Raw genomic sequence first — 25064 nt, 5'->3', positions numbered from 1 at the left:
GGCGGCATCGGCTTTTTCCTCCCGGTCCTCTTAGCCTATCAGCGATGCGGGATTGCCTCCCTCAGCCGGACGTGACGTAATTTCTAGTCCAAAAGCGGGACAGACAAGACTTGATGGAGGTGGGTTGTTGACAGGGAAGCCATGGTCGGGGTTCGGACTGCGACAGCTGGCTGCTTATGACCCCCAAATCCGTCCTGACCCCTCACCGAGCTGGGTGCTGTCCGCCCAGGGTCACTGACAGCCACACAACATGGAGGAGCAGAAGGAGAACAGGCCGCTGCATGCAGGCCTCCCAGAGGTGGACGATCTGTGCAGGAGGATGGCAAAGCACATGGATCTCAATGGAGGAGTGAGTGGGAGCTTTATACATTGTCCCATTGAAAGGATAAGGGGTCAGTGTATGGAGGGAGAGGGGCTGGGGTCAGTGGGGGGGGCTGGGGTCAGTGGGGGCTGGGGTCGGTGGGTGGAGGGTAGGGGGTGGGGGGGCTGGGGTCGGTGGGTGGAGGGTAGGGGGTGGGGGGGCTGGGGTCGGTGGGTAGGGGGTGGGGGGGCTGGGGTGGGTGGAGGGTAGGGGGTGGGGGGGGCTGGGTGGGTGGAGGGTAGGGGGTGGGGGGGCTGGGGTCGGTGGGTAGGGGGTGGGGGGGCTGGGGTGGGTGGAGGGTAGGGGGTGGGGGGGCTGGGGTGGGTGGAGGGTAGGGGGTGGGGGGCTGGGGTGGGTGGAGGGTAGGGGGGGGCGGCTGGGGTCGGAGGGTGGGGGGGGCGGCTGGGGTCGGTGGGTGGAGGGTAGGGGGGGCGGCTGGGGTCGGTGGGTGGTGGGTGTGGGGGGCGGCTGGGGTCGGTGGGTGGAGGGTGTGGGGGGCGGCTGGGGTCGGTGGGTGGTGGGTGTGGGGGGCGGCTGGGGTCGGTGGGTGGAGGGTGTGGGGGGCGGCTGGGGTCGGTGGGTGGAGGGTGTGGGGGGCGGCTGGGGTCGGTGGGTGGAGGGTGTGGGGGGGCGGCTGGGGTCAGTGGGTGGAGGGTGTGGGGGGGCGGCTGGGGTCAGTGGGTGGAGGGTAGGGGGGGCGGCTGGGGTCAGTGGGTGGAGGGTAGGGGGGGCGGCTGGGTCAGTGGGTGGATGGGGGGGGGGCGGCTGGGGTCAGTGGGTGGATGGGGGGGGCGGCTGGGGTCAGTGGGTGGATGGGGGGGCGGCTGGGGTCAGTGGATGGGGGGCGGCTGGGGTCAGTGGGTGGATGGGGGGGCGGCTGGGGTCAGTGGGTGGATGGGGGGGCGGCTGGAGTCAGTGGGTGGATGGGGGGGGGCGGCTGGGGTCAGTGGGTGGATGGGGGGGGCGGCTGGGGTCAGTGGGTGGATGGGGGGCGGCTGGGGTCAGTGGATGGGGGGGCGGCTGGGGTCAGTGGGTGGATGGGGGGGGCGGCTGGGGTCAGTGGGTGGATGGGGGGGGCGGCTGGGGTCAGTGGGTGGATGGGGGGGGGCGGCTGGGGTCAGTGGGTGGATGGGGGGGTGGCTGGGGTCAGTGGGTGAGGCAACTGAGGATGGGGGGTTCTGTCCCTGTGAAGGGGAACACCATGTCAGGTGTTCAGATTGTTGTTGTTGGTTTTTGTTTTTTTATCTCCTGTAGGCTTTGCTCACCCTTTCAGTGTTTAGGCATACTTGCAGAGATTCGTTGCTATTGTACAATGCAACATGCTATATTGTAAATGAAACAAACGTTGTGACAGTGGATCAGATTGTCGTTTCCCTGGACTTCTGATACTATGTGTATTCATTCCACTCTAAACACCAGAACCACATCAGTCTAATGTAGCGATTGTTGAGTATAGGTTCTGGCACTGCAGGGCTCTGATTTGTAAATGTTGCCTTTTCTGAAGCATTTGTCCCTAATAACACCTCTACTGAGAGCCACTGAAAGTGCTTCATATTATATTACTGCAGTCTGTGCAGGGCAGATATTTGTTGCACGAAGACCCAAACTAGAGGTGCTTCTTGTAGATTTACAAAGTTAGACTCCGTGAAACAATTCTGGACGTCCTCACGCTTTGCATGAGGATGTCCAGCATGTTGAAAAACCCCATAGGAAACCAGGGAGTCCCATCACCCCCATTGACTGATGTCTGCAGAGAAGGAGGTGGCAGACCCAGCACTGGAAGCAAAGAAATTGGCATGTCTGTCCATAAGCAGGACTTGTCTCCTTTGGAAATGTCTCCAAAAGTTGCAAGGTGGGCGTTACAGTAATGATACTGTGTGGGAAGCAATATAGTAACTGTTAGCAATTCAGCATGGTGTTCGAATTTGGCATTCTTCCCGATACATAGTATAAACACATCTTCCTCTAAAATGTTTTTTTTTTTTTTCTTCTTATAAAATTGTCAAAATTTGGCCTATGGCTGTGACTTTTATTACGAATTTTCCAAATATTAATAAAAACCATAACTTTAAACCAAATAACCATTTCCAGGCTGCACCCCTTAAAGCCAGGAGCCATAACTGTATATTTCCAGCCAAATAAACCAAGTCCACCCTCCTGTGATGCCCAGGCTTGTATGCCAACGCCACCAGGCTTCTGGGCAACCAAACTCTGTGGCCCCCCCATAGGCCACGGCCATCACCCCCAGAGACTGAAGACTCAAATTAAATATTCCCCAAACCTATGACTGACAAATGAATCGCATCGCTCCTATAGAAACCTGCGCAACTGCCCTCAATAACTATGTGTGCCTATCTGAACGCATGAAGGCATAAACTAGCGAAGTTTAATTTATGAGAAATATACACTTCTTAGAGACACTATAGTCACCAGAGCCACTACAGCTTAATGTAGTTATGTCTGTAGCCTGTCCCTGTAGCCTTTTCAATGTAAACACTGCCAATAGAGTCCTGCGTCAGGTGTGTGTATATATATATATATAATCTCTCTCTTCTGCATGCTGAAATAAATCACAGCATGATTTGGGGTATTTGGCCTTGCACATTGGAATAAATGTAAAGGGCGCCAATTGTTAAGAGGCCTGGGTATAAATTTTCCTCTCTTCATCCCTATTCTGGCTTAGTAAACTCTTTTGCTGTAGTAACAGTGAGAGGATATCACTGTATTCTCCATATCCTATCTTTTATTGATTTACTTAAATGAAAAACCAGAGGGGAACTTCCACACCCTAACATACAAGTTTCTTTCACTCGAACCTCCTCCGTCCCAGACTGCATCACTTTAGGACTACCAGTGACGGTTTCCTTGCCTTCGACCCAAGCTCTCGCTAAACTAAATGTCTGTAATAACTTGGTAATCTTTTCAAGTTAAGAATCTCTCACCTAAAACCGCATTATTCAGGTTTTTTTTGTGACTCATCCAGCTCATGACTGTGACCCATGGCGTCCTGGGCTTCACTATCTTCACTCTGCCTCTTTATTCTTTTGTTCAGATTTCCTGCTTTGTTTCTACTGCCTCTTCTTGCTTCTTATGGGAGATGGTGAAAAGTATCCCTGGATCTTTTAATCCTTGCCACATGAATCTTGCAGGGGTCACTCTCACCAAATTGTTTTGCACTGGCCCCTTAATTGTGGGCGGGAAATAGCCTGCACACTCCTCCATTTGTAATCTCTTCCTGCAGTTCAGCCCCTTCCTCTTTAATTTGTTCAGACCTTCAGTACCAGGGGCTGAGTACCAAAAGAGAGCCTAAGAAGTGCCAGACACCTTCTTGAGGTAAGAGCTGCAGCTCAATACTTATGAGCAGCCAATCTTTAATTCAATTCAGCTTCGTGATTAAACAGCAAACCTAATTGTCTGGCACCAGCTGAGGAGAGTAATCTTTTTGGCGCCTTTAAATTTATACCCCACAGTTCCCGCTGCTAGGTAGCTCGCGCTGCAATTAGCCACTCAGGAACCCTACCTGAGGGCGAGCTTCCCGCCGAAACCAGCCGCATGCATTGCCCTGCGCCTGACACCTGGCTAGCGCTACCAACGTGCACTCACCTGATACTTGCCCACAAACCTCTTCCCCGTCAAATCCCATGAACCTGCTCCTTAGGAGTCTACCCGCCCCGGCATATCCTTTCTCTTTAGGAGTTGTGACCTAGTCATTGCTTTAGGAGCTGTTAAACTTTAATTGTTAGAGACAAAATACAACTTCTTGCTATTTTCTAGCAGTGCCCCTCATGCACACTACATCATTGAGTTCAAAGGTCTTTTCTTCCTTTACATTAAAAGGTTGTGAGCACTTCCAACATGACAATTTCAACACTGAAAAACCATCAGATCCTGGAGTGGTAAATTGGACTAAATTCCCCATAACTTGCTTAGATGAACATTTTATAATGTATATAATGGGATACTAATTGGCAGGGTACCAACTAGATGTTGGAGAGGTATGAAGCTTTATCTGATCTCTAGGATTAATTAAAATGCAGGTAATCTGCACTACAGGGAGTGCAGAATTATTAGGCAAGTTGTATTTTTGAGGATTAATTTTATTATTGAACAACAACCATGTTCTCAATGAACCCAAAAAACTCATTAATATCAAAGCTGAATATTTTTGGAAGTAGTTTTTAGTTTGTTTTTAGTTATAGCTATTTTAGGGGGATATCTGTGTGTGCAGGTGACTATTACTGTGCATAATTATTAGGCAACCTAACAAAAAACAAATATATACCCATTTCAATTATTTATTTTTACTAGTGAAACCAATATAACATCTCAACATTCACAAATATACATTTCTGACATTCAAAAACAAATCAGTGACCAATATAGCCACCTTTCTTTGCAAGGACACTCAAAAGCCTGCCATCCATTGATTCTGTCTGTGTTTTGATCTGTTCACCATCAATATTGCGTGCAGAAGCAACCACAGCCTCCCAGACACTGTTCAGAGAGGTGTACTGTTTTCCCTCCTTGTAAATCTCACATTTGATGATGGACCACAGGTTCTCAATGGGGTTCAGATCAGGTGAACAAGGAGGCCATGTCATTAGATTTTCTTCTTTTATACCCTTTCTTGCCAGCCACGCTGTGGAGTACTTGGACGCGTGTGATGGAGCATTCTCCTGCATGAAAATCATGTTTTTCTTGAAGGATGCAGACTTCTTCCTGTACCACTGCTTGAAGAAGGTGTCTTCCAGAAACTGGCAATAGGACTGGGAGTTGAGCTTGACTCCATCCTCAACCTGAAAAGGCCCCACAAGCTCATCTTTGATACAAGCCCAAACCAGTACTCCACCTCCACCTTGCTGGCGTCTGAGTCGGACTGGAGCTATCTGCCCTTTACCAATCCAGCCACGGGCCCATCCATCTGGCCCATCAAGACTCACTCTCATTTCATCAGTCCATAAAACCTTAGAAAAATCAGTCTTGAGATATTTCTTGGCCCAGTCTTGACGTTTCAGCTTGTGTGTCTTGTTCAGTGGTGGTCGTCTTTCAGCCTTTCTTACCTTGGCCATGTCTCTGAGTATTGCACACCTTGTGCTTTTGGGCACTCCAGTGATGTTGCAGCTCTGAAATATGGCCAAACTGGTGGCAAGTGGTATCTTGGCAGCTGCACGCTTGACTTTTCTCAGTTCATGGGCAGTTATTTTGCGCCTTGGTTTCTCCACACGCTTCTTGCGACCCTGTTGACTATTTTGAATGAAACGCTTGATTGTTCGATGATCACGCTTCAGAAGCTTTGCAATTTTAAGAGTGCTGCATCCCTCTGCAAGATATCTCACTATTTTTGACTTTTCTGAGCCTGTCAAGTCCTTCTTTTGACCCATTTTGCCAAAGGAAAGGAAGTTGCCTAATAATTATGCACACCTGATATAGGGTGTTGATGTCATTAGACCACACCCCTTCTCATTACAGAGATGCACATCACCTAATATGCTTAATTGGTAGTAGGCTTTCGAGCCTATACAGCTTGGAGTTAGACAACATGCAAAAAGAGGATGATGTGGTCAAAATACTAATTTGCCTAATAATTCTGTACTCCCTGTATACTCCTTAATCAATAGGTAATAAGGTATTTCACCACATCTCAAGACCAATCATTGCTGGAGTTTGTCAACCCCTTGCCACTCCCAGTTAAACCTCAACATCCTAATTACCCATTTATGATTTCTATGGCGATCTCAAAGTTGAAAAATCAAAATGCCCCATGCAAAAATTGCCTATTAAATTTATATTATGAGAATTTGTTCCACATCTTGCTACCTCGTATTTCCTGCCTGTTTAAAGCTATTGATTCTCACAGAAATTCCACTACAGCAGTAGCACGGGCAGTATTCCACGAAGAGGTTAGAAATCTGTCCTCTTGTAGCTTCTCACCCTAAATCCCCCTTTTAATAGGGTTATTGCAGGTACCTGTGTGTACTCTTACACAACAGACATTCAGGGTTCCACTGTGCACTATTTGCCATAATTTCAGTTATGAATTAAAGTAAAATCATGGAATATTGTTATGGAAAGAATGCTTTCTTGCATTACTCTGAAATCTTTAATGATCAAGCAAATCAAGTTCTTTTTGTTTTTGCAGGTAAAGCAGAAGAGTAGGTTGGATGGTCAAGAGCCTACATTGATAACCTCTATCACTTCTTGCGCTAGTAACTTCAGTGACCCTGTCTATAAAGAAATTGCTATTTCAAATGGTTATGTTAACAGAATGAGTAAGGATGAGCTGAAAACAAAACTTGCAGAGTATAAGCTTGACACTAGGTAAGTCTGTTTGTGGCACAAAGATTTGTTCTTTTATATTAAATGATCTGCTACAGATATCACAAACTAGTTGCATTCAGAAATAAATGTTACTGTATACAGTAACATTCTATCACTATAACTTACCATGTATTTCCTCAAACACTTGCTTGTGTAAATAAAACGGTGAATCTTTAATGTGTTGTCTGCGATAAAGTAAAGCTTGGCATTTTCTTGAATAAATCACTCAGTATTGCCTGGGGAGTTGTGAACAATGTCTCTACTACAGTATTACACAGCAACAACCCACTAACACCAGTGATACTACTCCTGATGTGATAAAAGGAAGGTAATAAACTGCCAAGTTAGTGTCAGTATGTTTGTCTTTGTATGGACATGTCCGTCAGGGCTTGACAAATCCTACTCAACATAGTATCGCAAATGAGGCCTAGTGTCCACAATTTATCTCCTACTCTGTCAAAAATGAATTAAAACATCTTATCTACATATAAATTGTGCTTACATCATCCTCCATGTATGCCCAAAGGTGAGGTCGAGCGTTGATTGGTCTGTAGCACTATCAATTGTGTTAGTAGGAGTTACGATTTTCTACGTGGGGAAAATTTTCTTTAATGTATGTATTTGTGGGACTGTGCCGACTGCGTAACTGACACACAAACCCGGAGTCCCTATCCTAAACTGTAGTGCTCTTTTGGCCAAAGATAGAACAGTTTGTTTTTCACCCTTCGAGCACTCTCTCTGTTGTGAGTAGTACAGTACAGGATGCAGAGTTCGGATCACTCAGTATTTTTGTGTTATACACTTGCAATGAGCTATGGAGGAGAAAGGAGTTCATTCTACTGGGGGGGAAAGTCACACCTATCCTGCTCCACTGAGGAAAGACCCTGAAGAGAAAACTTTTTTACATTCTACCATGTGGAAAATTAATTTTCCTTTTTACCTAAACAGATCTTGTGTCAGTTTCATCCAATATATAGCCAGAACTCTTCTAAACTTCCTAATAATAAAAAAAAAAAAAACATTGTTTATGTATGTAAACTTATGTCTTAAAATGTAGACTCTACACTTGAAGTCTCCATTATTAAATGACTTGGTCAAATTAATATATAACCAAAAAAAGAAAGCAATTGTAGGTTTTGATAAGAGTGCTTCAGAACTAAAATGTTGATCCATCGTATAGTGTGTTTATTTTTTTTTTGTTCTTGTTTTTTAATATCCTTCCCCCCACACTAACTGACTAAAATTTTATTTTTCATGTTTGTTTTAATCCAGTGGTGTAAAAGATGTGCTCAGAAAGCGCCTGAAGAATTACTATAAGAAACAGAAGCTGACACATGTTGTGTTAAAGGATTCAAGCAGTCATGATACTTATTATGACTACATTTGCGTCATAGACTTTGAGGCCACTTGTGAAGAATGTAACAAGCCAGACTACATCCATGAGATCATTGAATTCCCTATTGTTTTGGTCAACACAAAGACTTTGGAAATTGTAAGATTTTAAGGGAGTATAAATTATACATGGCCTAATGCCAACTCAAGGTGACAAATCTGCCTTTTTATGAAATCTTTTTAAAACACTGGGAGGGACCTGTGTGTTTTTTTTTATACTCCCCCAAAAAAAATAACCAACTCCAAACAAGTGTGTTTTTTTTTTTTTTTTTTTTTTTTTCCTCTCTACGTTCTCAATCATATTTTTCTTAAATTTAAGAACCATTAACATTAGCTGGAAAATGTACCCTCCTTTTCATGTACCCTCCTTTTCATAGACTGTGGTTTTTTTTTTTTTTTTTTTTTTTTTTTTTTTTCCTCTCTACGTTCTCAATCATATTTTTCTTAAATTTAAGAACCATTAACATTAGCTGGAAAATGTACCCTCCTTTTCATAGACTGTGGTTTTTTGTTTTTTTTTTTTGTTTTTTTTTTCCCCCCCGTCTTCACTAAACCGATCAGGTCAGCCACTTATTGGTTACGGTTGAAGTTATATTCCACGTAAGCTGTTTAGCAATTGGTTGCCACGCCATCCTGCTACATCAGATGTATTTCATTTCCACCAACTTTATTTTTTTTTAAATTAAGGTGCTATTTATACTGCAGTTGCCTTGTATCGTTGTATTTGTGCGTATATGAGCTAATATATTGTATATGTTCGAGAGTAGTTTGTGGTATTGTGTATGATACCTAGAAATGTTTGCTGTGTATGTGGGCTGCTTGTGGAATTGTATGTGTCGATGGATATATCACATTGTGTGTTTGGTAGTGTGTATATTTGTGGGGCTGTTTGGGGTATTGCATGTGAGACACTGCATGTTTTGTTGTGAGCATGTATGTGGATTGTTAGTGGTGTAACGTTTGTGCGAATTGTGTGTACGTTTGTTTGTGGGCTGTTTGTATTATTTGTATGAGGGGAGGGTTATTCTGCATTTCTGTGTATATCTAGCAGTGTGGGTGGCTTCCCTAGGTTCCAGTGGGGACCAGCCTGGCCAGGTACAGGTCAAGGACAGGAGCTGCAATAGCAGCTGCCGGCAGCTCTACTCCAGTGTGGATTCCCATTCACAAGTGCTGGGAGGAAGTGATCTGAGGTCACTTCCTCTACGTGCTACAATGCATAAATTGAGGATTGTCCTTCACCACCTTTTCGTATTAGCAGATATCTTAAGTTTCACTGGGACTCCTGATAGGCCAGAGCCCGTTTGGCTATAGCAGCCTTGAGTGCCGTGCAAAGACACCTCGAGTGCCGTGCATGGCACACGTGCCATAGGTTGCCTACCCCTGCTCTAGTGGCTGTCTCACTGACAGCCGCTAGAGGCGCTTCCACAATTCTCACTGTGAAAATCAGTGAGAAGACAGTGGATGTCCATAGGAAAGCATTGAGTAATGCTTTCAAATGGGCTGTCGGAATGCGTGCCGCGCATTTGGATATGACGTCGGCAGGTGATGAAGAGTTCCCCCAGCACAGAAGGAGCCCGGCGCTGGAGAAAGGAAAGTGTCTGTCTGAATGGGTTTTGACCCGTTGAGCCCAGCGGGAGGGGGCCAAATGACCCTGTAGTGCCAGGAAAACAAGTTTGTTTTCCTGGCACTATAGTGCTCCTTTAAGTGAGCTTTAAAGTCTTAAAAGAATTGCCCTAGCTTATTGTACTTGAGCATAATCGGCTCTTATTTGCTTGTGGTAGAATGCATTAACTAGCAGAAACTAGTTCTAAAACCATTAATATATCAAACTAGGGATTCTGAAATGCTAGCATCTTGCTAAAACAAGTTTGCAAACATGTTTTTCATTCGAATTTAGCATCCCATATAACAGAACGATTTTATTATAATGACCTCTATATAAACCTGTAAAATGGCTTCTAAAGCACCTACTCTAAACTTTCAGTAGAAAAGTAAAAAGAAGCTGGAGAATGCGGAGGAGTTCTAAGTTTCCTCTTAACACAGGGATACAATCTGCAAATCTTTACCCAGAGTAGTGCTTTGTAGAAGGCTCATTATAGCCATTTGTGACAGGGTTGCATTGCACTTGCATTGAAAAAATGTTTAGAAATTTGAGGGATTGAATATAGAATATTTATTTTTAATGTTTTCTTCTATTTATTTTATTTCTCTTTTCTCTAGGAAGACACGTTTCAGCGTTATGTGAAGCCAGAAATCAAGACTAATCTTTCTGAATTCTGCATTACACTTACAGGAATTACTCAGGTATTTATACATTATTGCCATGTATATAGCGCCAACATTTTCCGTAGAGCTTTACAATATTATAAGAGGTAGGATTTTAACTATAGTGTATGTATAGTTAAATCCTAAATGTGTTCATTGTCCTACTCTGTGCTTGTTCTTTTCTAAAGAGAGAATGTTATTTGATAGCTACTACTAGACCAAAAACTTCGAAATGGGCACTCTAATCCCATAACTATAATGCATTGTAGTGGTTATGGGATTAGCGTGCCCATTTAGAAGGTGCTGGGAAATTTTTAGAGCTAGCCCCTGTTTCTGTTATACAGTTTAGAAGTGTTTTGCCACAGAAAGTCCAAGGCACCAGCAAAATGGCCTTTTCCCTTCATTAGTATTGTCAGGTTTTTCTTTAAAATGTTAAGCATTTTTTTTTTTTTACGATTTACATGGAACATTAATAATCTAGCAGGTGCCATACCACAGGCACTTGGGGATCCTCTTTGTGTCATACTGTTTAAGGTAGGTGTAGACACCCACAGTCTTGAAGGACCATAACCACTATAAAGGGCCAGTTGTAGTGATTATGGCATTATAATTTTTTTTTTTTTTTTCTTTTAATATCCTGACAGGACATTGTAGACACTGCAGATACGTTTCCTGAAGTTCTTCGTAGCGTTGTCGACTGGATGCGAGAAAAGGAACTCGGAACAAAGTACAAATATGCAATCCTCACTGACGGGTATGATTTAGAGGGCCCTAAGCTGAATGCGGTTACTTTTTAGCAAATGATTTTGTGCAGTCCGGCTTTGGGCTATAAAGAGTGGGCAGCTTGTCTAAATGAAATGGTGTGATCTTTCCCAGGCAGTTATGGTATAGTAATGACGGTGTCCAATACTGGACATATTTGTGCCTGCAATAACCTGAGGCTATTTCTAAAATGGGTCCAAAATTAGTTCTTTGGGCTACAATAGGTACGTACTCAAAGTACCTGTGCTATACAGGTCATTTCAGACTACACTTGCAGCTTTAAACAAAGCTACGTGGTTTATGTGCTCAAAGGCTCATTGCTGAGAAACTTCTACAAGTCTTTGTAAGAAAATGCAGAAGACATTGTCGCAAGGTATGGCAGGTAGCAGTTTATTGAAGTACGTCTTATTGCTGTTTCAACTAGTTAATATGACAAAGTAGTCTATATTGTCTCACCTTTTGAATTGAACTTAATGTTCAATGAAATTCCGGTATTCCGTATGAGTATTTCTATTTTATTTATTTTTAAAAACTATAACAGTGTGTCTTCAAGACCTGAATAGCCAGCAAACTACAAAATTATTTTTTACTTTCCCCAACACTAAAATATTAGCTGTGTTTGTTATACTATATAATAAACTGCCTGGCCAAAAAAGTCGCCTCCTATTGGATAGTTACTGCATGGGTGATTTATATTTCAGCTGGCAAGTTATTTAACCCCAACTGATGCAATGAGTAGCTTCTCATTTCTTTAACAACCATGTCGAAAGACACATCCCGTGGTCGTGGAAAAGATGTTGGTCTCTGAGAAGGGTCAAATCATTGGCATGCAAATTGGGTTAAGAACTGTCCAATGCATTATTAAAAACTAAAAGGAAAGTTGGGAACCACCAGTGATGAGCGCATCAGGGTAAGAAGAGAGGCAGATGAAGTGATGCACCCATCATACCTAGTGCCTACTGTACAAGCCTGTCTGGGCAGTGCTATGATCTGGGGTTGCTGCAGTTGGTCAAGTCTAGGTTCAACAACCTTATTTGCCAAAGAATGAGATCAGCTGAATATACTGAATGACCAGGTTATTCCATCAATGGATTTTTTTTTTTCTTCCCTGATGGCACGGGCATATTCCAAGATGACGATGCCTGGATTCATCGGGCTCAAATTCTAAAAGAGAGATTCAGGGGGCATAACACATTTTCACACATGGATTGGCCACCACGGAGTTTAGACCTTTACCCCATTGAGAATCTTTGGGATTTGCTGGAGAAGTCTTTGAGCAGTGGTCCGACTCTCCCATCATCAATACAAGATCTTGGTGAAAAACTAATGCAACACTGGACGCAAATAAATCTTGTGACATTGCAGAAGCTTATTGAAAAAGATGCCACAGCGAATGTGTGCCGTAATCAAAGCTAAAGGCGATACAACAAAATATTGGTGACTAATTTATTTTTTTTTTTTTTTTTAATCAGGCAGTGTATAATACTATAATGAAACATTAATTGTTTTGTCTTTGATTTAACCCTTTCTCTTGAAGAAAACAGATCTTTTGCTCACTCAGAGTACTGAATAAATGTACTTTAAGCCTATTAAAGAAGTGCTTAATATACAGAAATTGAGTTAATTGGAACCATTGGTTGTAGATTAAATAAATCTTAAGTGGCATTCAAGGAACAATCAGTTGAACTTCCAAATTACATACCAATATTTCAGTGCGTAATATATAGATAAGGGGTGACATATTGATATATATAATATTTTTTTTTCTTCAGGTGTTTGACATCTGTCAAAATAATCTTTGCTAATTGTTCTGCATATTTTTTGCATTTTAGATCTTGGGACATGAGCAAGTTTCTGAATATGCAATGTCATATTAGCCGCGTTAAATACCCACGTTTTGCTAAGAAGTGGATCAATATACGCAAGTGTTATGGGAATTTTTACAAGGTCTGTACCAGCTACAACATTACAAACCATTTTGCTTAGAGTCTGCACAGATGGGCAAATGTAGATATTTTTTTTTTTTTTTTTTATTCTTTATTTTTGCAGTGCAAAGAAGAAACATAACAGTAGGCGTGTGGTGCCCCAATAGCATTCCTCACGCTTAGAATTAACATTTTTAACAATGGGGTTATCATAAATCCGTGCACATTTTTCAGTTATTTATATCAAGACTGTCCACATTCAAACTGTACGCTGGGTATACAATTAAAATGAGATCACAGTTTAGCTGAGCAGATCTAGCAAGACCTTGGCGGCCTAGTGCGTTATATACCATATTAAGCATTCCATTTAGTCGCTGGCTTATCCAACTGGTCTAGGACATATGAAATGATGTAGCACCGCTAACCATCGTATGTAACAGTTAAAGAGCCCGCAGCCCTGTCTAAGCCCAGGAAAAATACCAAAAAGTTGTCAACAACTGTACCTTATTATATCCTGTAAATATAATTATAGGTGCTGTGTTATGTACGTACACTGTATAACTCCTTTTGCTCTCATGACAAAATCAATAAAAGTCTATATATTGAAAGAAAATAAATAAAAAAAATAGTCAACAACTGGCTAAGCATAGCATGTTTTAGCTAATATATATTCAGTAAGTCAAGGAGAGAAAATGCACACATTTCGGAAGTTACCAGGACAGGAGTAGGTACATGTTTGGTAACACTATTATAGGTTTAGATCAGGTTTTCAGGGTACGTTACAGCAGTAGTACTCTACAAGCTAGACAGTTCGTTTTTTTTTTTTTTTGTTGTTTTTTTTAAGTTTTGTCGTGGACCTAGAGTTTGAAAGTACAAGTTATGGATCATATGATCTGAATGGTAGCATGCTAACTAACTAACACAGCGAAAAATGGGTGTATTGTTGTAGGCACAGAAAGGTAAATGTAGTATCACATTTTATTGTGAAATAGCTAGGGCATAGTATAGTCGTGTATGTCCTATATATATATATATATATCAATACAAGTTAAGCGGTCAGTGTGGGTTACTTAGTCGTGTGTGTGGTTGTACAAGAATGTTGAAACTTAGAGCATGAATAAGGAAAACATCTTATCAATTAGCGAAATATAAATAATAAATAACCTGTTAGCGCTTTCAGGTTTGGTTATATAAAACAATATCTATAAGCATAGACCGCGGGTGGCAAATGTAGATATTAAACCTAAAACTGAATGTAAACAATTGTTCTAGGATGGCTGAAAGTAAGTGTGATTCTGTCTTCTCTTCACTGGATGATCTTGTTCTACTCATGGCAGTATCTCTTGCTCCAAATTTTTTTTATTTGATCAGAAAAGACAAACCATTTTTTCTCATCATTGATAGCCAAATAGCAAAATAAGTGTCCAGCAAGCTATTAACTGATATAAGAAATTCTAAATTAAACAGAACTTGCAATAAATGATGTGTAAACCTTAAATGACACTTTACAGGAAATATTCAGGTAGGCTGTGTAAATCACTTGCAAGGAATAAAGACTATGGCTGCATAAACAGTCATTTAATTCCTAAATGGCAGATAATTGAGCAGTTAGACTGCAGAGGCATAAGTTAAAGTTGTTTTGGTGACTTGGTGTCCTTAACTTTATCCTACTGCTTACCTAGCTTCCATTCACCACTCTGTGTAATCTCACCGGACAATAATTATCTGTTTGCATTCTAGTCATGATGGAGAAAATTAGAAGATAAAAGAAATATATTGCTATTAAAGTTGAACTCTGCCAGTTTGTTTGGAAAGACATTAAGATCCCCACTTTTAATTGTTAACTAGAGATTGACTATGTTTTCAGTTGGTTAGAAAGCTCTGAAGTAGAACCTAATCCCGTACTACAACATTATGGATCTGATCTTATGTGATTGTTTACTGATACCCACCTCCCCATAGTTTACGGTTTTGCAATTTTCTGCCAGGTGCCAAGGACCCAAACCAAACTGACAACCATGTTGGAAAAGTTGGGAATGAATTATGATGGCCGTCTGCACAGTGGTCTGGATGATTCTAAGAACATAGCCCGGATTGCCGTTCGAATGCTTCGAGATGGCTGTGAACTGCGTGTTAATGAGCGGTTGCATGGAGGGCTGCTCGTGAATGTATGTAGCTCCTTGCCATTTGAAGGGGCTCCTGTTCCTCAATATCCGTGCTTTAAAAACTAGCCTTTTCCCTGCTGCTGTGTGTATATACTTCGTGTTTTTGTTTTTTTAGGAGCACCTTACATGATTTTACTAAAATTTGTAAGTTCTCGCAAAAGATTTGCTTTTTTGACATGCTTTTAAATATGTGCACTTGTGATTTATTAACTAGGAAATGCAATGCTTAAAATGGATTGTGTTTTTTAATGTCTTTAATAAATGAATTTCAACGGACAATATCCTGGGGAATTCGTTATATTTGGAATATAGCTTGACAATAAATATTGTTTGTATTAATTTAAAGGTATGTGCATTATTGACACTTTTTTCTATATTTTAAATAAGCTGTAAATTTGTAAGCCAGGATATTACTTGCCCCATTTGGCTTGTTTACTCACAGGGTTTATTACAAGCTTATTCTGTGATTAATGTGATCTGTGGTCAGTTCACAGCAATGAACGATTACATCAGTGTTATCTTTTAAAGAATGAAATTCTAAAATAGAACTACCTCTTAAAAAAAAAAAAAAAAAAAAAACACATGGGTTTATTAACAAGTAACAGAATATTCATTCCAGTTACTCTACTGAAATCTGCATATTCTATTTGATAGTATTGGGTTTAAAATGTAATTAGATGCATTTTGTGGTATGAGGCTGATTGGATGTAAATACCAAACACCACACATTAATCCCCCAAAAACTATTTCTGTTGAATCAAAGATTTGGCTAGTTGTTTAACCCCTTAAGGACACATGACATGTGACATGTCATGATTCCCTTTTATTCCAGAAGTTTGGTCCTTAAGGGGTTAAAGTGTGGGACAAGCCGAGCAAACTTTTATTTGCTTTTGGGGTTGTGTGGAAATTGAAACAATCTTGATATAAGTCGCACTATATATCAGGAGTTTCGGGTAAATCTTTTCTTATTTCACCAACTCATTAATTACGTGGCAACCCTTTATCCATTCACTAGTCCACTCCACTCAGTCCAAAATTAACTCGACTTTTGTATTTACGGATTGGTACTTGACTTGGGTCAGTGGTCCAATCCCTCCATTGCGACTTACCAATATTCTATAGTTGTTGTGCTATATCAAGACATTATACCAATTTGAGCTAATTAGCACTTAAAGTGAGGTCTAAGTCCATTCAAAGTTTGTTTTTAGATTTTGTTTAAACGTTTACATTTCGTTTGTCTTTTGCTTTAAAGCTTTGGAATATATCATGCAAAATATGCCAACTGCTAAGCATATGTATCGCTTAATTGTTGTTTATGAGAAGTTTCTTATTACACTCCATTGTTCCATGACGATAAAAGGGGTTTTAAAGCTTAAATGTGTACTATTCAATGTTTAATTCTTTATTTGCCATCTCAAGGCTTTAAAGGAACACTCTAAGCAACATTCTTTTTATTTTTTTTAAATTCTTTATTTTTGTGGTGCATATGTTTAACACACACTCTTGCAATGCCCCAACAGCTGTGACAAGGATTGTATGGTACATATATGAACAAGTACAGGGCTTCTACGATTACTGCACACTTTATTTAATTTTTAAATTTTTTTTGAGTCTAAGCAACATTCTCACTATAGCTCACTGGTATTAGTTGTGTTGCATAGCATGCTTTGGCACTATCCCTGGTTTTATTGTCAAACTGTTTAGGAATCGTTTTAATAAACTTGGGCTGTACCCAGAGAAAACCTCAAACATTCACACTGATAATGCAAGTTTAACACTTCCAGTACTAATGGATCTTCGCAATGTCCTTTTAAGTGAAAGTGGCCGGGTTTAGCCGCAGAGGGAAGGAGGAAATCTAATGTTTGGGAAGCATTGTAGTGGAGAAGAACAAGGGGTCAAGGCCAAAACCGTAAGGTTCACCAAAAGACCGAGGCAGTCTGAGAAGAATATGCTTAGAAGAACAAGCTTAAAGATACAATTTGAACCAGCAGTGTTACAGATGTCAAAGTAGTGCTGCATTTTGAATATGCAATGTCATACTAGCCGCATTTAATATCCACGTTTTGCGAAGAAGTGGATCAATATACGCAAGTGTTATGGGAATCTTTAAATTTGTGTTTGTGATGCCTGAAATGTCACGGACTTCATAATCCATGTCCGTTCATGAAGTCCGTGACATTTCAGGCATCACAAATGGTTTTAATGTTTTGTTCAGCTTCTAAACCGTTAAATTTCCCCACCCCCCCAGGGCCTTTGTGAAATAGGTCATGTGGAAGAATTGGGGAAATAAACCAGCTGTAGCACTTTTTGAGGCAATGCTATTATATCACCAGTAGGTGTCTCTGCTGTTTTAATTAAGATTTATTTTTAGATTGCCTCCAGACAAACTATTGTGAATGTGATGTTTTTAAAGAACTTATGGATGTTCATATACAGGAAGCGTGCTGCACTGTTCTTGATTTATAAAGTGGGTTGTCAAATGTTTGTAAAGAGATTTAGTACAATTCTGGGGGAGGTATTATTTTGACAAATGTCACATTACATGTATCCATGTTCCCTTTATAAACCTCACACATCCCTTGTACAATGTATTTTGTATGTTGAGGTTTCCTTGGCTGTAACTGCTGTCAGACTAGTATGTTTGGGAGCTTTAGCCTCGTTACATCAACCTACATAAAGCAGATCTGTCACCAAAAATACTTTTGTCCATTCTCCTTCTATAAAGCTGCCTGTGTCTAAATTTATTTATTTTTATTCCATAGTGCTTTACTTTTTCTAAAACACATGAGTAAAAGTACTTTCCTTATGTATAGCAGTCCAGTTGTTAATGTGCAGAGTTTAAAGCAAGTTTCTGTTCCAGTTGCCAAACACATGCATATTAGTGCTGTGATCACAAGTCATCTAAAAAAGAAAAAAAAAGGTACATTCAGGAAGGTAGAAGTTCTTCATATTCTGTCTCCACTAGCAACCGTCTGTTCATATTTCCATCAGCACTCTACCTTCCTTGGGGTCAGCAAAATAATCTGCTACAACTCATTACTACTTCCCTGTCTCCTAACTCAACTCTTCTACTTAAAAAAATAAAAATAAAACACTTCCCTAATCTTTCACCATTCTTTCATTGTTGACACATTCTCTGCTTACAATGTCAGATATTGTTTTCACTCTTTACTCCCTTCTACTTGGAACCTTGAAGGAACACTCTGGGCACCATGTTGACTTCATCGCAATGATGTCATTGACATCTACCGGAAGGCCTTGGCGTTTTATCATTTACAAAAGCTCCCATTGAGAAACATTGAAGCCGGGACTAGAGGTGGAGGAAGAAAGCCCTGGAGGATGGGTGCCATCGTAAAGCACTTTTAGAAATGGTTTAACCCTTTAAGGTAAGAAGACGCTCAGGACCTCCCAGCACCATAACATCGAGATGAAGTCGTTGGGGTGTTCCTTCAATTGCTTTAAAATGGAAGTCATCACACGCTGATTCATCCCTCGCTATCAGTTTCTAACCTGCCTTTTTGCTTTTGGAGCATGCTGAATGTGTCAATCATCAACCTTTCTCTTTCTATGCATTCTCTTTCTCAATCAGGAAACGCTGTGTAATGTGAATTGTCATTAATGAATGTTATGGTGCAATAGGACCTTTTTTTTTTTTTTTTTTTTTTTTTTGCTCTAAAACGCTTATTGTTTAATAGATCTACCGAAAGCAATGGTCATGTCAAGGAGCAACGTAATGACCTTAGAATGTGCTTACAATCTTGAGTACTTAAAAACATAAGTTCTAAAAAGTAACGTAATTAGAAGTGAAGAGGAATTGACAGGTATTATAACTGCATGTTTCAGAGGGACAGTATAAGCATCCAGAACATTTCATCTCATTAAAGTGGTGTGGGTGCAGTGACTCTGTTCCCTTAAAGGGGTTCTATAGTGCCAGGAAACAAAACCCGTTTTCCCGGAACTGTAGAATCATACAGTGTCCCCATCCTTCACGCGTGGCTGAAGGGGTTAAAACCTTTTCAGTCACTCACCTGAATCCAGCGCCGATGTCTCTTGGCGCTGGGTCAAGCTTCGCCCATGCTCCTCTCCCGGCGTCAGCTGGCAGTGGAGACCTAATGCACATGCGAAGCAATGGCCACGCTCGCATTATGATTTCCCCATTGGAGCGTATTCAATGCTTTCCCATAGAGGAAACCATATGCAGAGCATGAGGAGGTCCAGCGTCAGATAACGGACCAAAGGTCCGTTTTAATTCCTGAAGTCCTTCCAGCGGCTGTCTGGTAGACAGCCACTAGAGGAGGAGTTAACCCTGCAAGGTAATTATAGCAGTTTCTCAGAAACTGCAATAATTACTTTTGCATGGTTATGGGACATGAGCTGTAGTGGTCTTGGTGCCTACAGTGTCCCTTTTAACCTTGCAATGCAAAACTTTGCAGTTTGTGAGAAACTGCAATATTTACATTGCAGAGTTAAGGTACTTCCTGGTGGTTTATGGAGTTTGTGAAATGGCACTAGACATCTTCACACTTTGCATGAGCATGTCCAGTGTTGCTGCGCATGCGCATTAGCTTGCCCACTCTACCCCCCGCCCCATTGCTGACATCAGCCTAAGCTGAGATGGAGCAAAAACCAAGGAACCTCCGTGTTGAAAATAAATAAATGTAAAAAAAAAAAAGTGGTGATGGAGGGCTGGGCACTCCTGGCACCATAACCACTACAGTGCTTGCATTGTTCCTTTCAACCCATGTAAAAAATTGTGTAGAAAAAGTGGTGTGGGTGCAGTGACTCTGTTCCCTTAAAGGGGTTCTATAGTGCCAGGAAACAAAACCCGTTTTCCCGGAACTGTAGAATCATACAGTGTCCCCATCCTTCACGCGTGGCTGAAGGGGTTAAAACCTTTTCAGTCACTCACCTGAATCCAGCGCCGATGTCTCTTGGCGCTGGGTCAAGCTTCGCCCATGCTCCTCTCCCGGCGTCAGCTGGCAGTGGAGACCTAATGCACATGCGAAGCAATGGCCACGCTCGCATTATGATTTCCCCATTGGAGCGTATTCAATGCTTTCCCATAGAGGAAACCATATGCAGAGCATGAGGAGGTCCAGCGTCAGATAACGGACCAAAGGTCCGTTTTAATTCCTGAAGTCCTTCCAGCGGCTGTCTGGTAGACAGCCACTAGAGGAGGAGTTAACCCTGCAAGGTAATTATAGCAGTTTCTCAGAAACTGCAATAATTACTTTTGCATGGTTATGGGACATGAGCTGAAGTGGTCTTGGTGCCTACAGTGTCCCTTTTAACCTTGCAATGCAAAACTTTGCAGTTTGTGAGAAACTGCAATATTTACATTGCAGAGTTAAGGTACTTCCTGGTGGTTTATGGAGTTTGTGAAATGGCACTAGACATCTTCACACTTTGCATGAGCATGTCCAGTGTTGCTGCGCATGCGCATTAGCTTGCCCACTCCACCCCCGCCCCATTGCTGACATCAGCCTAAGCTGAGATAGAGCAAAAACCAAGGAACCTCCGTGTTGAAAATAAATAAATGTAAAAAAAAAAAAGTGGTGATGGAGGGCTGGGCACTCCTGGCACCATAACCACTACAGTGCTTGCATTGTTCCTTTCAACCCATGTAAAAAATTGTGTAGAAAAAAGTGAGGTGATGGGCAGACTGGAGGCAGGAATTACTAGTAAGTTAGTCTAACAGAATGACAAAGTACACTCAAGAAGCGGTATACTCTAGCTCACAAAACCTGGGTGACACTGATGGAATCTACGACCCACTATGTTTATATCCACTTTCAGTTAGATGGGATTAGGTGCCCTAATGGTTTACCATTTATGATGGTGTACTATTTATGTTATGATATTTGTTTCTGTAAATTTGCTGTTTTCAATGCATAATGACAATAGCAAATCACCTGTGAGTGTGCAATGGATGAATAGACCAGTGTATCTAGGGCAAAGAATTTCCCATTGAGACTTCTACTACCTTTGTGTTCCACAAGGCATGTACCATGTCTGTGCACCAAACTTTTACCCATGCTGCTTGTTGATCTGTACTATTTCTGTCTCTATAAATTTTAAATAAAAAGGTAAACTTGAAAAGAAGAATTTCTCCTTGAATAAACTTAGCACTTACATCTGTGCAAGCCCTGATATATATAATTGAAAGGACAGACAGAAAGGAGCTACTCGTCATGGGACTGTTTTCAATCATGTATTCTTTGAGTTTTAAGAGCGTTTTGTGGTTTTTCTTCTGAAACCCAATCGTGTTCCTTTTTTTTTTTCTTTTTTTTTTTTCTTTTTTTTGGTAACACAAACCTAAAACCAGTATGGCATGTAGCTGACTCATCAGGGCAGCAGAGCCAATAAATCCAATAAATCGCTTTTTTCCCCATATGTGGAGAAAAAAATATTGACTTATTTTTGAATTGAATCTGTTTTCTTTTTTTATGTTCATTATATTGTCATTGTTGTAAAAACTCATGTATTATCAATGTGTATTGTCGACATGTTTATTGTTATTACATTATGTGTATGTGTGTGTATGTATGTATGTATATATATATATATATATATATATATATATATTTGAAATAAAAAGTACTGGCTTTTTTTTTTATTATTGCCTGCGCTATTTAAATGGACACTATAGGCACCAAAACAACTTTAGCTTAATTAAGCAGTCTTGGTGTACAGCCTTGCAGTCTCACTGCTCAATTCTCTGCCATTTAGGAATTACTGTAGTAATCATTTTTGTTATTTTATCTTTTATATAGCACCAACATATTCCGTAGTAGACGTGCAAAAATTTAATCTGAATCAAATTCCTTTTAATCCACATTCGAACAAATCGATTCACTTAGGATTTACCTGTAGATTCCTATTCATTGGGTGTGGGTTAAAATGAATTTGACTTGGCTGAAGCGGCTGAAACTAATTTCTCTCAACTCCACTGCTTTACCATTGTAGAGTGGAGATATTTGACAAGTAATTGGCATACAAAATAATATTCATAGAGAAAAGAGGCGAAGAGGACCTTGCTCAAATAAGCTTGCAATCTATGAATTGTCACTTTGTTTATGTGACCTAACCACACCTCCCCTGGCACCATAAAAAGATTTTTAAAAGTTCAGTTTTTTTCTTTTTGTCCAATTCTTTATTTAAGAAAAAATTTTACATAATACACAAAAAGGCATAATTACAGACACTTCCAAGAACCAAATTGAAACATCACTGGAAATTTTGCATCAAATTGGAAAAATAAGGACTACATAGTTGTATGCATAATTGCATTTATAATACCTTTCCTAAAGTCTTTTTTGAAGTGCAGCAAGAATCTAAGCATGTATCATCAAATGTTCCCTTCTGCAAAGCATGACGTAATGCTTTTTCTGCAGCAAATTCAATTTATAAGGATAAACAGCAGGGCTAAGGGAAAGAGAAAAGCCAAAAAGATCAAACGCAGAAAAGGAGTAAAAGGATGCAAAGAGCATGGGGAGAGCTACAAGTTGCCACATCAAGAACCCTAAGAATATTGTTACGAATGCTTGTTCCAGGTTTATCCAGGATTACTTTGTTAAATTGAACTAACACAGAAAGCTCTTGCAGGCTCTATTAAGCAATTAACAGAGCAGGAAATAAGAAATTCTATATTCAACACATTGTGCAAACGGAACCTAAAAAGTGGGCTTTTTTCAGGAAGTATGAAAGGAAGTGTGTGAGTCGCAGCCAGGGAAGGTGTGACTAAGGCTGAATAAACAAAGTGGTTTAATATATGGCATATTATTGTGAGACTGCGTGGGCGTCATCTATAAACCAAAATCAGTTCATTAACTTGTTTTGGTGCTTGGAGTTTCCCTTAAAGGGAAAACTAAGGGGGTTTAGATATACATTGTAGCCAAACTGTGTTATGCCTACCGTTCCATCAAAGTACCTCAATATCCTTGGGCCCAAAACTGTTCTGGCAAATGCTACCTCCACTGCACATGTTAAAATTAGTTTAGGACTCATTATTTGGGTACTATAAGAGGTAATTTTAAATACTCTTGAAAAGTTTTAAGTAGTATATTTTGTGTAGACACTAATCCCACGATGTCATCTCGTCTAATACCCATATGCTGTATATAGTCTCATCTGCTCCTCTGATGTTAGTCTTGGTACATTGAAATACTATTTCCTACTCTCACGTATGGTCCAATTTGCTGAAATTAGACTATTTGGGAGGGGGAGGGAGTTACTAGTAATCGCTTGTCCAATCTAGGTTAGTTACCTTCCAATTTAGATAAAAGTTCACAACCCCTATATTCTATTTTTTTTTTTTTGGTGGATACTCTGGTGACATTGTGTCTATGTTCCTTGTTTAGTCTGAAAGCTGATTTATAGCTGGAATATACTTTGCTCCAGGCGTCATGCCATTTGGTAAATGGTGTGACTGCTGGTTTATTCATCCCTGTCAGACTGATATTATTTTTATAAACATAGATTATCACAGACTGTTTCGGTTCCATGTGCTATTACCACTGCCCTACTTTCTTTTGTTGGACAAAACAAAAATCCCTATTTTTTTTATTTTTTATTCCATCTGGTAACCCGAGTTCAAACAGTGAGATCAGATTGTTATTTTATACAATGCCAACTAGTTGATTAAATGGCATCAGCTGAGAATATCATGTAATGATTGATCATTTCGACATATAATCAGTGTGGCTCTTTTGGAACCGATACATTTAAAGACCAAATCAGCTACAACTGCAAGAATCAGCCTTTACAAAGTTAATATCATTGGTAATATGCTTTTTTTGTATGGTTTCTCTGTGGGCATGGAACCATTGGGGAATGATACCATATACAAACACAGCCCTGCGTTCATGCACACATGCACACACACACATGCACGCATTGACACATACTTGCAATGCCTTAACATGCATCCTTGCATTGCATAGTAACATAAAAGTACACACACACATTTTCACTGATTCTACTCAAACAAACAATGCAAATGAGCATCCATACACATTGCATGGGTTTATTCAGAAACCAAGACTTGTAGAATACAGCTAATATTTTTTTCAAAATGATGAAGCTGGAAGGATAACAGAGTTACCATATTGGCCTATATTTTGAAATGTATAATGCATTTCACTGGATAGAGAATAAACCCCAGAGTTATATGGAATCTATGTGGAATATATGGTATTTCCTGGCTAATCATGGCAGCATTTAACATATGGGTTTAGCTCCTCCCTCTAACCCTCAGGACAGGAAACACAAACAATCAAACAATTAAGCCTACCTTCCCCCAGTATATAAGGTACCCCAGTATCCTCCACACCTCAGTCTTTTCCTGTCCTCCTAGCCCTAGGACAGTTTTTTATTTATTTTTTCCAGTTTTATCTGGATAAATTTTTTTTTTTTTGTTCACCTGACCATGTTTGATATGGTCTTGTCCCTGTGGAGGTCAGCCTCCCTCCTCAGGAAGCCCAGGCACATGTAGCCCATTCTCCACGGAGTTGGGAACCCCTGGGAGCCTGGGTGGTTAGTTCCACAGGCTGTGGGAATCCTCTGGCGTCCTGTGTGTGATGCAGACCTCGTTCAGACGATCAGCATGAAGGTAAGACGCTCGCGCATGCGCAATGCGTCCGACCGGACTCAGAGTGAATTTTGCCCATATCCAAAATGGCGGTTTCGCGATCTCGCGACCAAGTGAGCATGTGCGATCCTTTAAAGGGGCAGAGCGGGAAATTTGAAATGGCGGTATTTAGACTAAAAAACGCTTGTTTTCTTTCCCTTCAAAGATACAGTGCTCTAGTAGGCTGTTATTAAAGCTCTGCAGGTAAGTGAATTACTTTTTTTTTTACAAAGCTTCATAATATTGGG

General features: G+C 40.7%; 1 protein-coding gene across 1 annotated transcript; it reads left to right on the top strand.

Moving 5' to 3' along the window:
* The first annotated feature begins 82 nt into the window (after window positions 1-82).
* Window positions 83-15533, top strand: ERI1 (exoribonuclease 1). The gene is made up of 7 exons (XM_063453283.1): window positions 83-349; window positions 6501-6679; window positions 7952-8171; window positions 10292-10375; window positions 10981-11090; window positions 12931-13045; window positions 15012-15533. Exons 1-7 carry the CDS (start codon window positions 251-253, stop codon window positions 15252-15254), a joined length of 1050 nt encoding a protein of 349 aa, XP_063309353.1. The 5' UTR covers window positions 83-250; the 3' UTR covers window positions 15255-15533.
* Window positions 15534-25064: the final 9531 nt, after the last annotated feature.

This window comes from Pelobates fuscus, chromosome 5 (genome assembly GCF_036172605.1).
Source record: "Pelobates fuscus isolate aPelFus1 chromosome 5, aPelFus1.pri, whole genome shotgun sequence".
Taxonomy (NCBI): Eukaryota; Metazoa; Chordata; class Amphibia; order Anura; family Pelobatidae; genus Pelobates; species Pelobates fuscus.
Note: the sequence above shows the minus strand (reverse complement) of the source record. Positions and strands in the feature narration are given on the sequence as shown.

Coding starts and splice junctions, on each gene's coding strand:
- ERI1 (XM_063453283.1), top strand. CDS start 251: ATGGAGGAGCAGAAGGAGAACAGGCCGCTGCATGCAGGCCTCCCAGAG. Junction 350..6,500: donor ACATGGATCTCAATGGAGGA/GTGAGTGGGAGC, acceptor TTGTTTTTGCAG/GTAAAGCAGAAGAGTAGGTT. Junction 6,680..7,951: donor GAGTATAAGCTTGACACTAG/GTAAGTCTGTTT, acceptor GTTTTAATCCAG/TGGTGTAAAAGATGTGCTCA.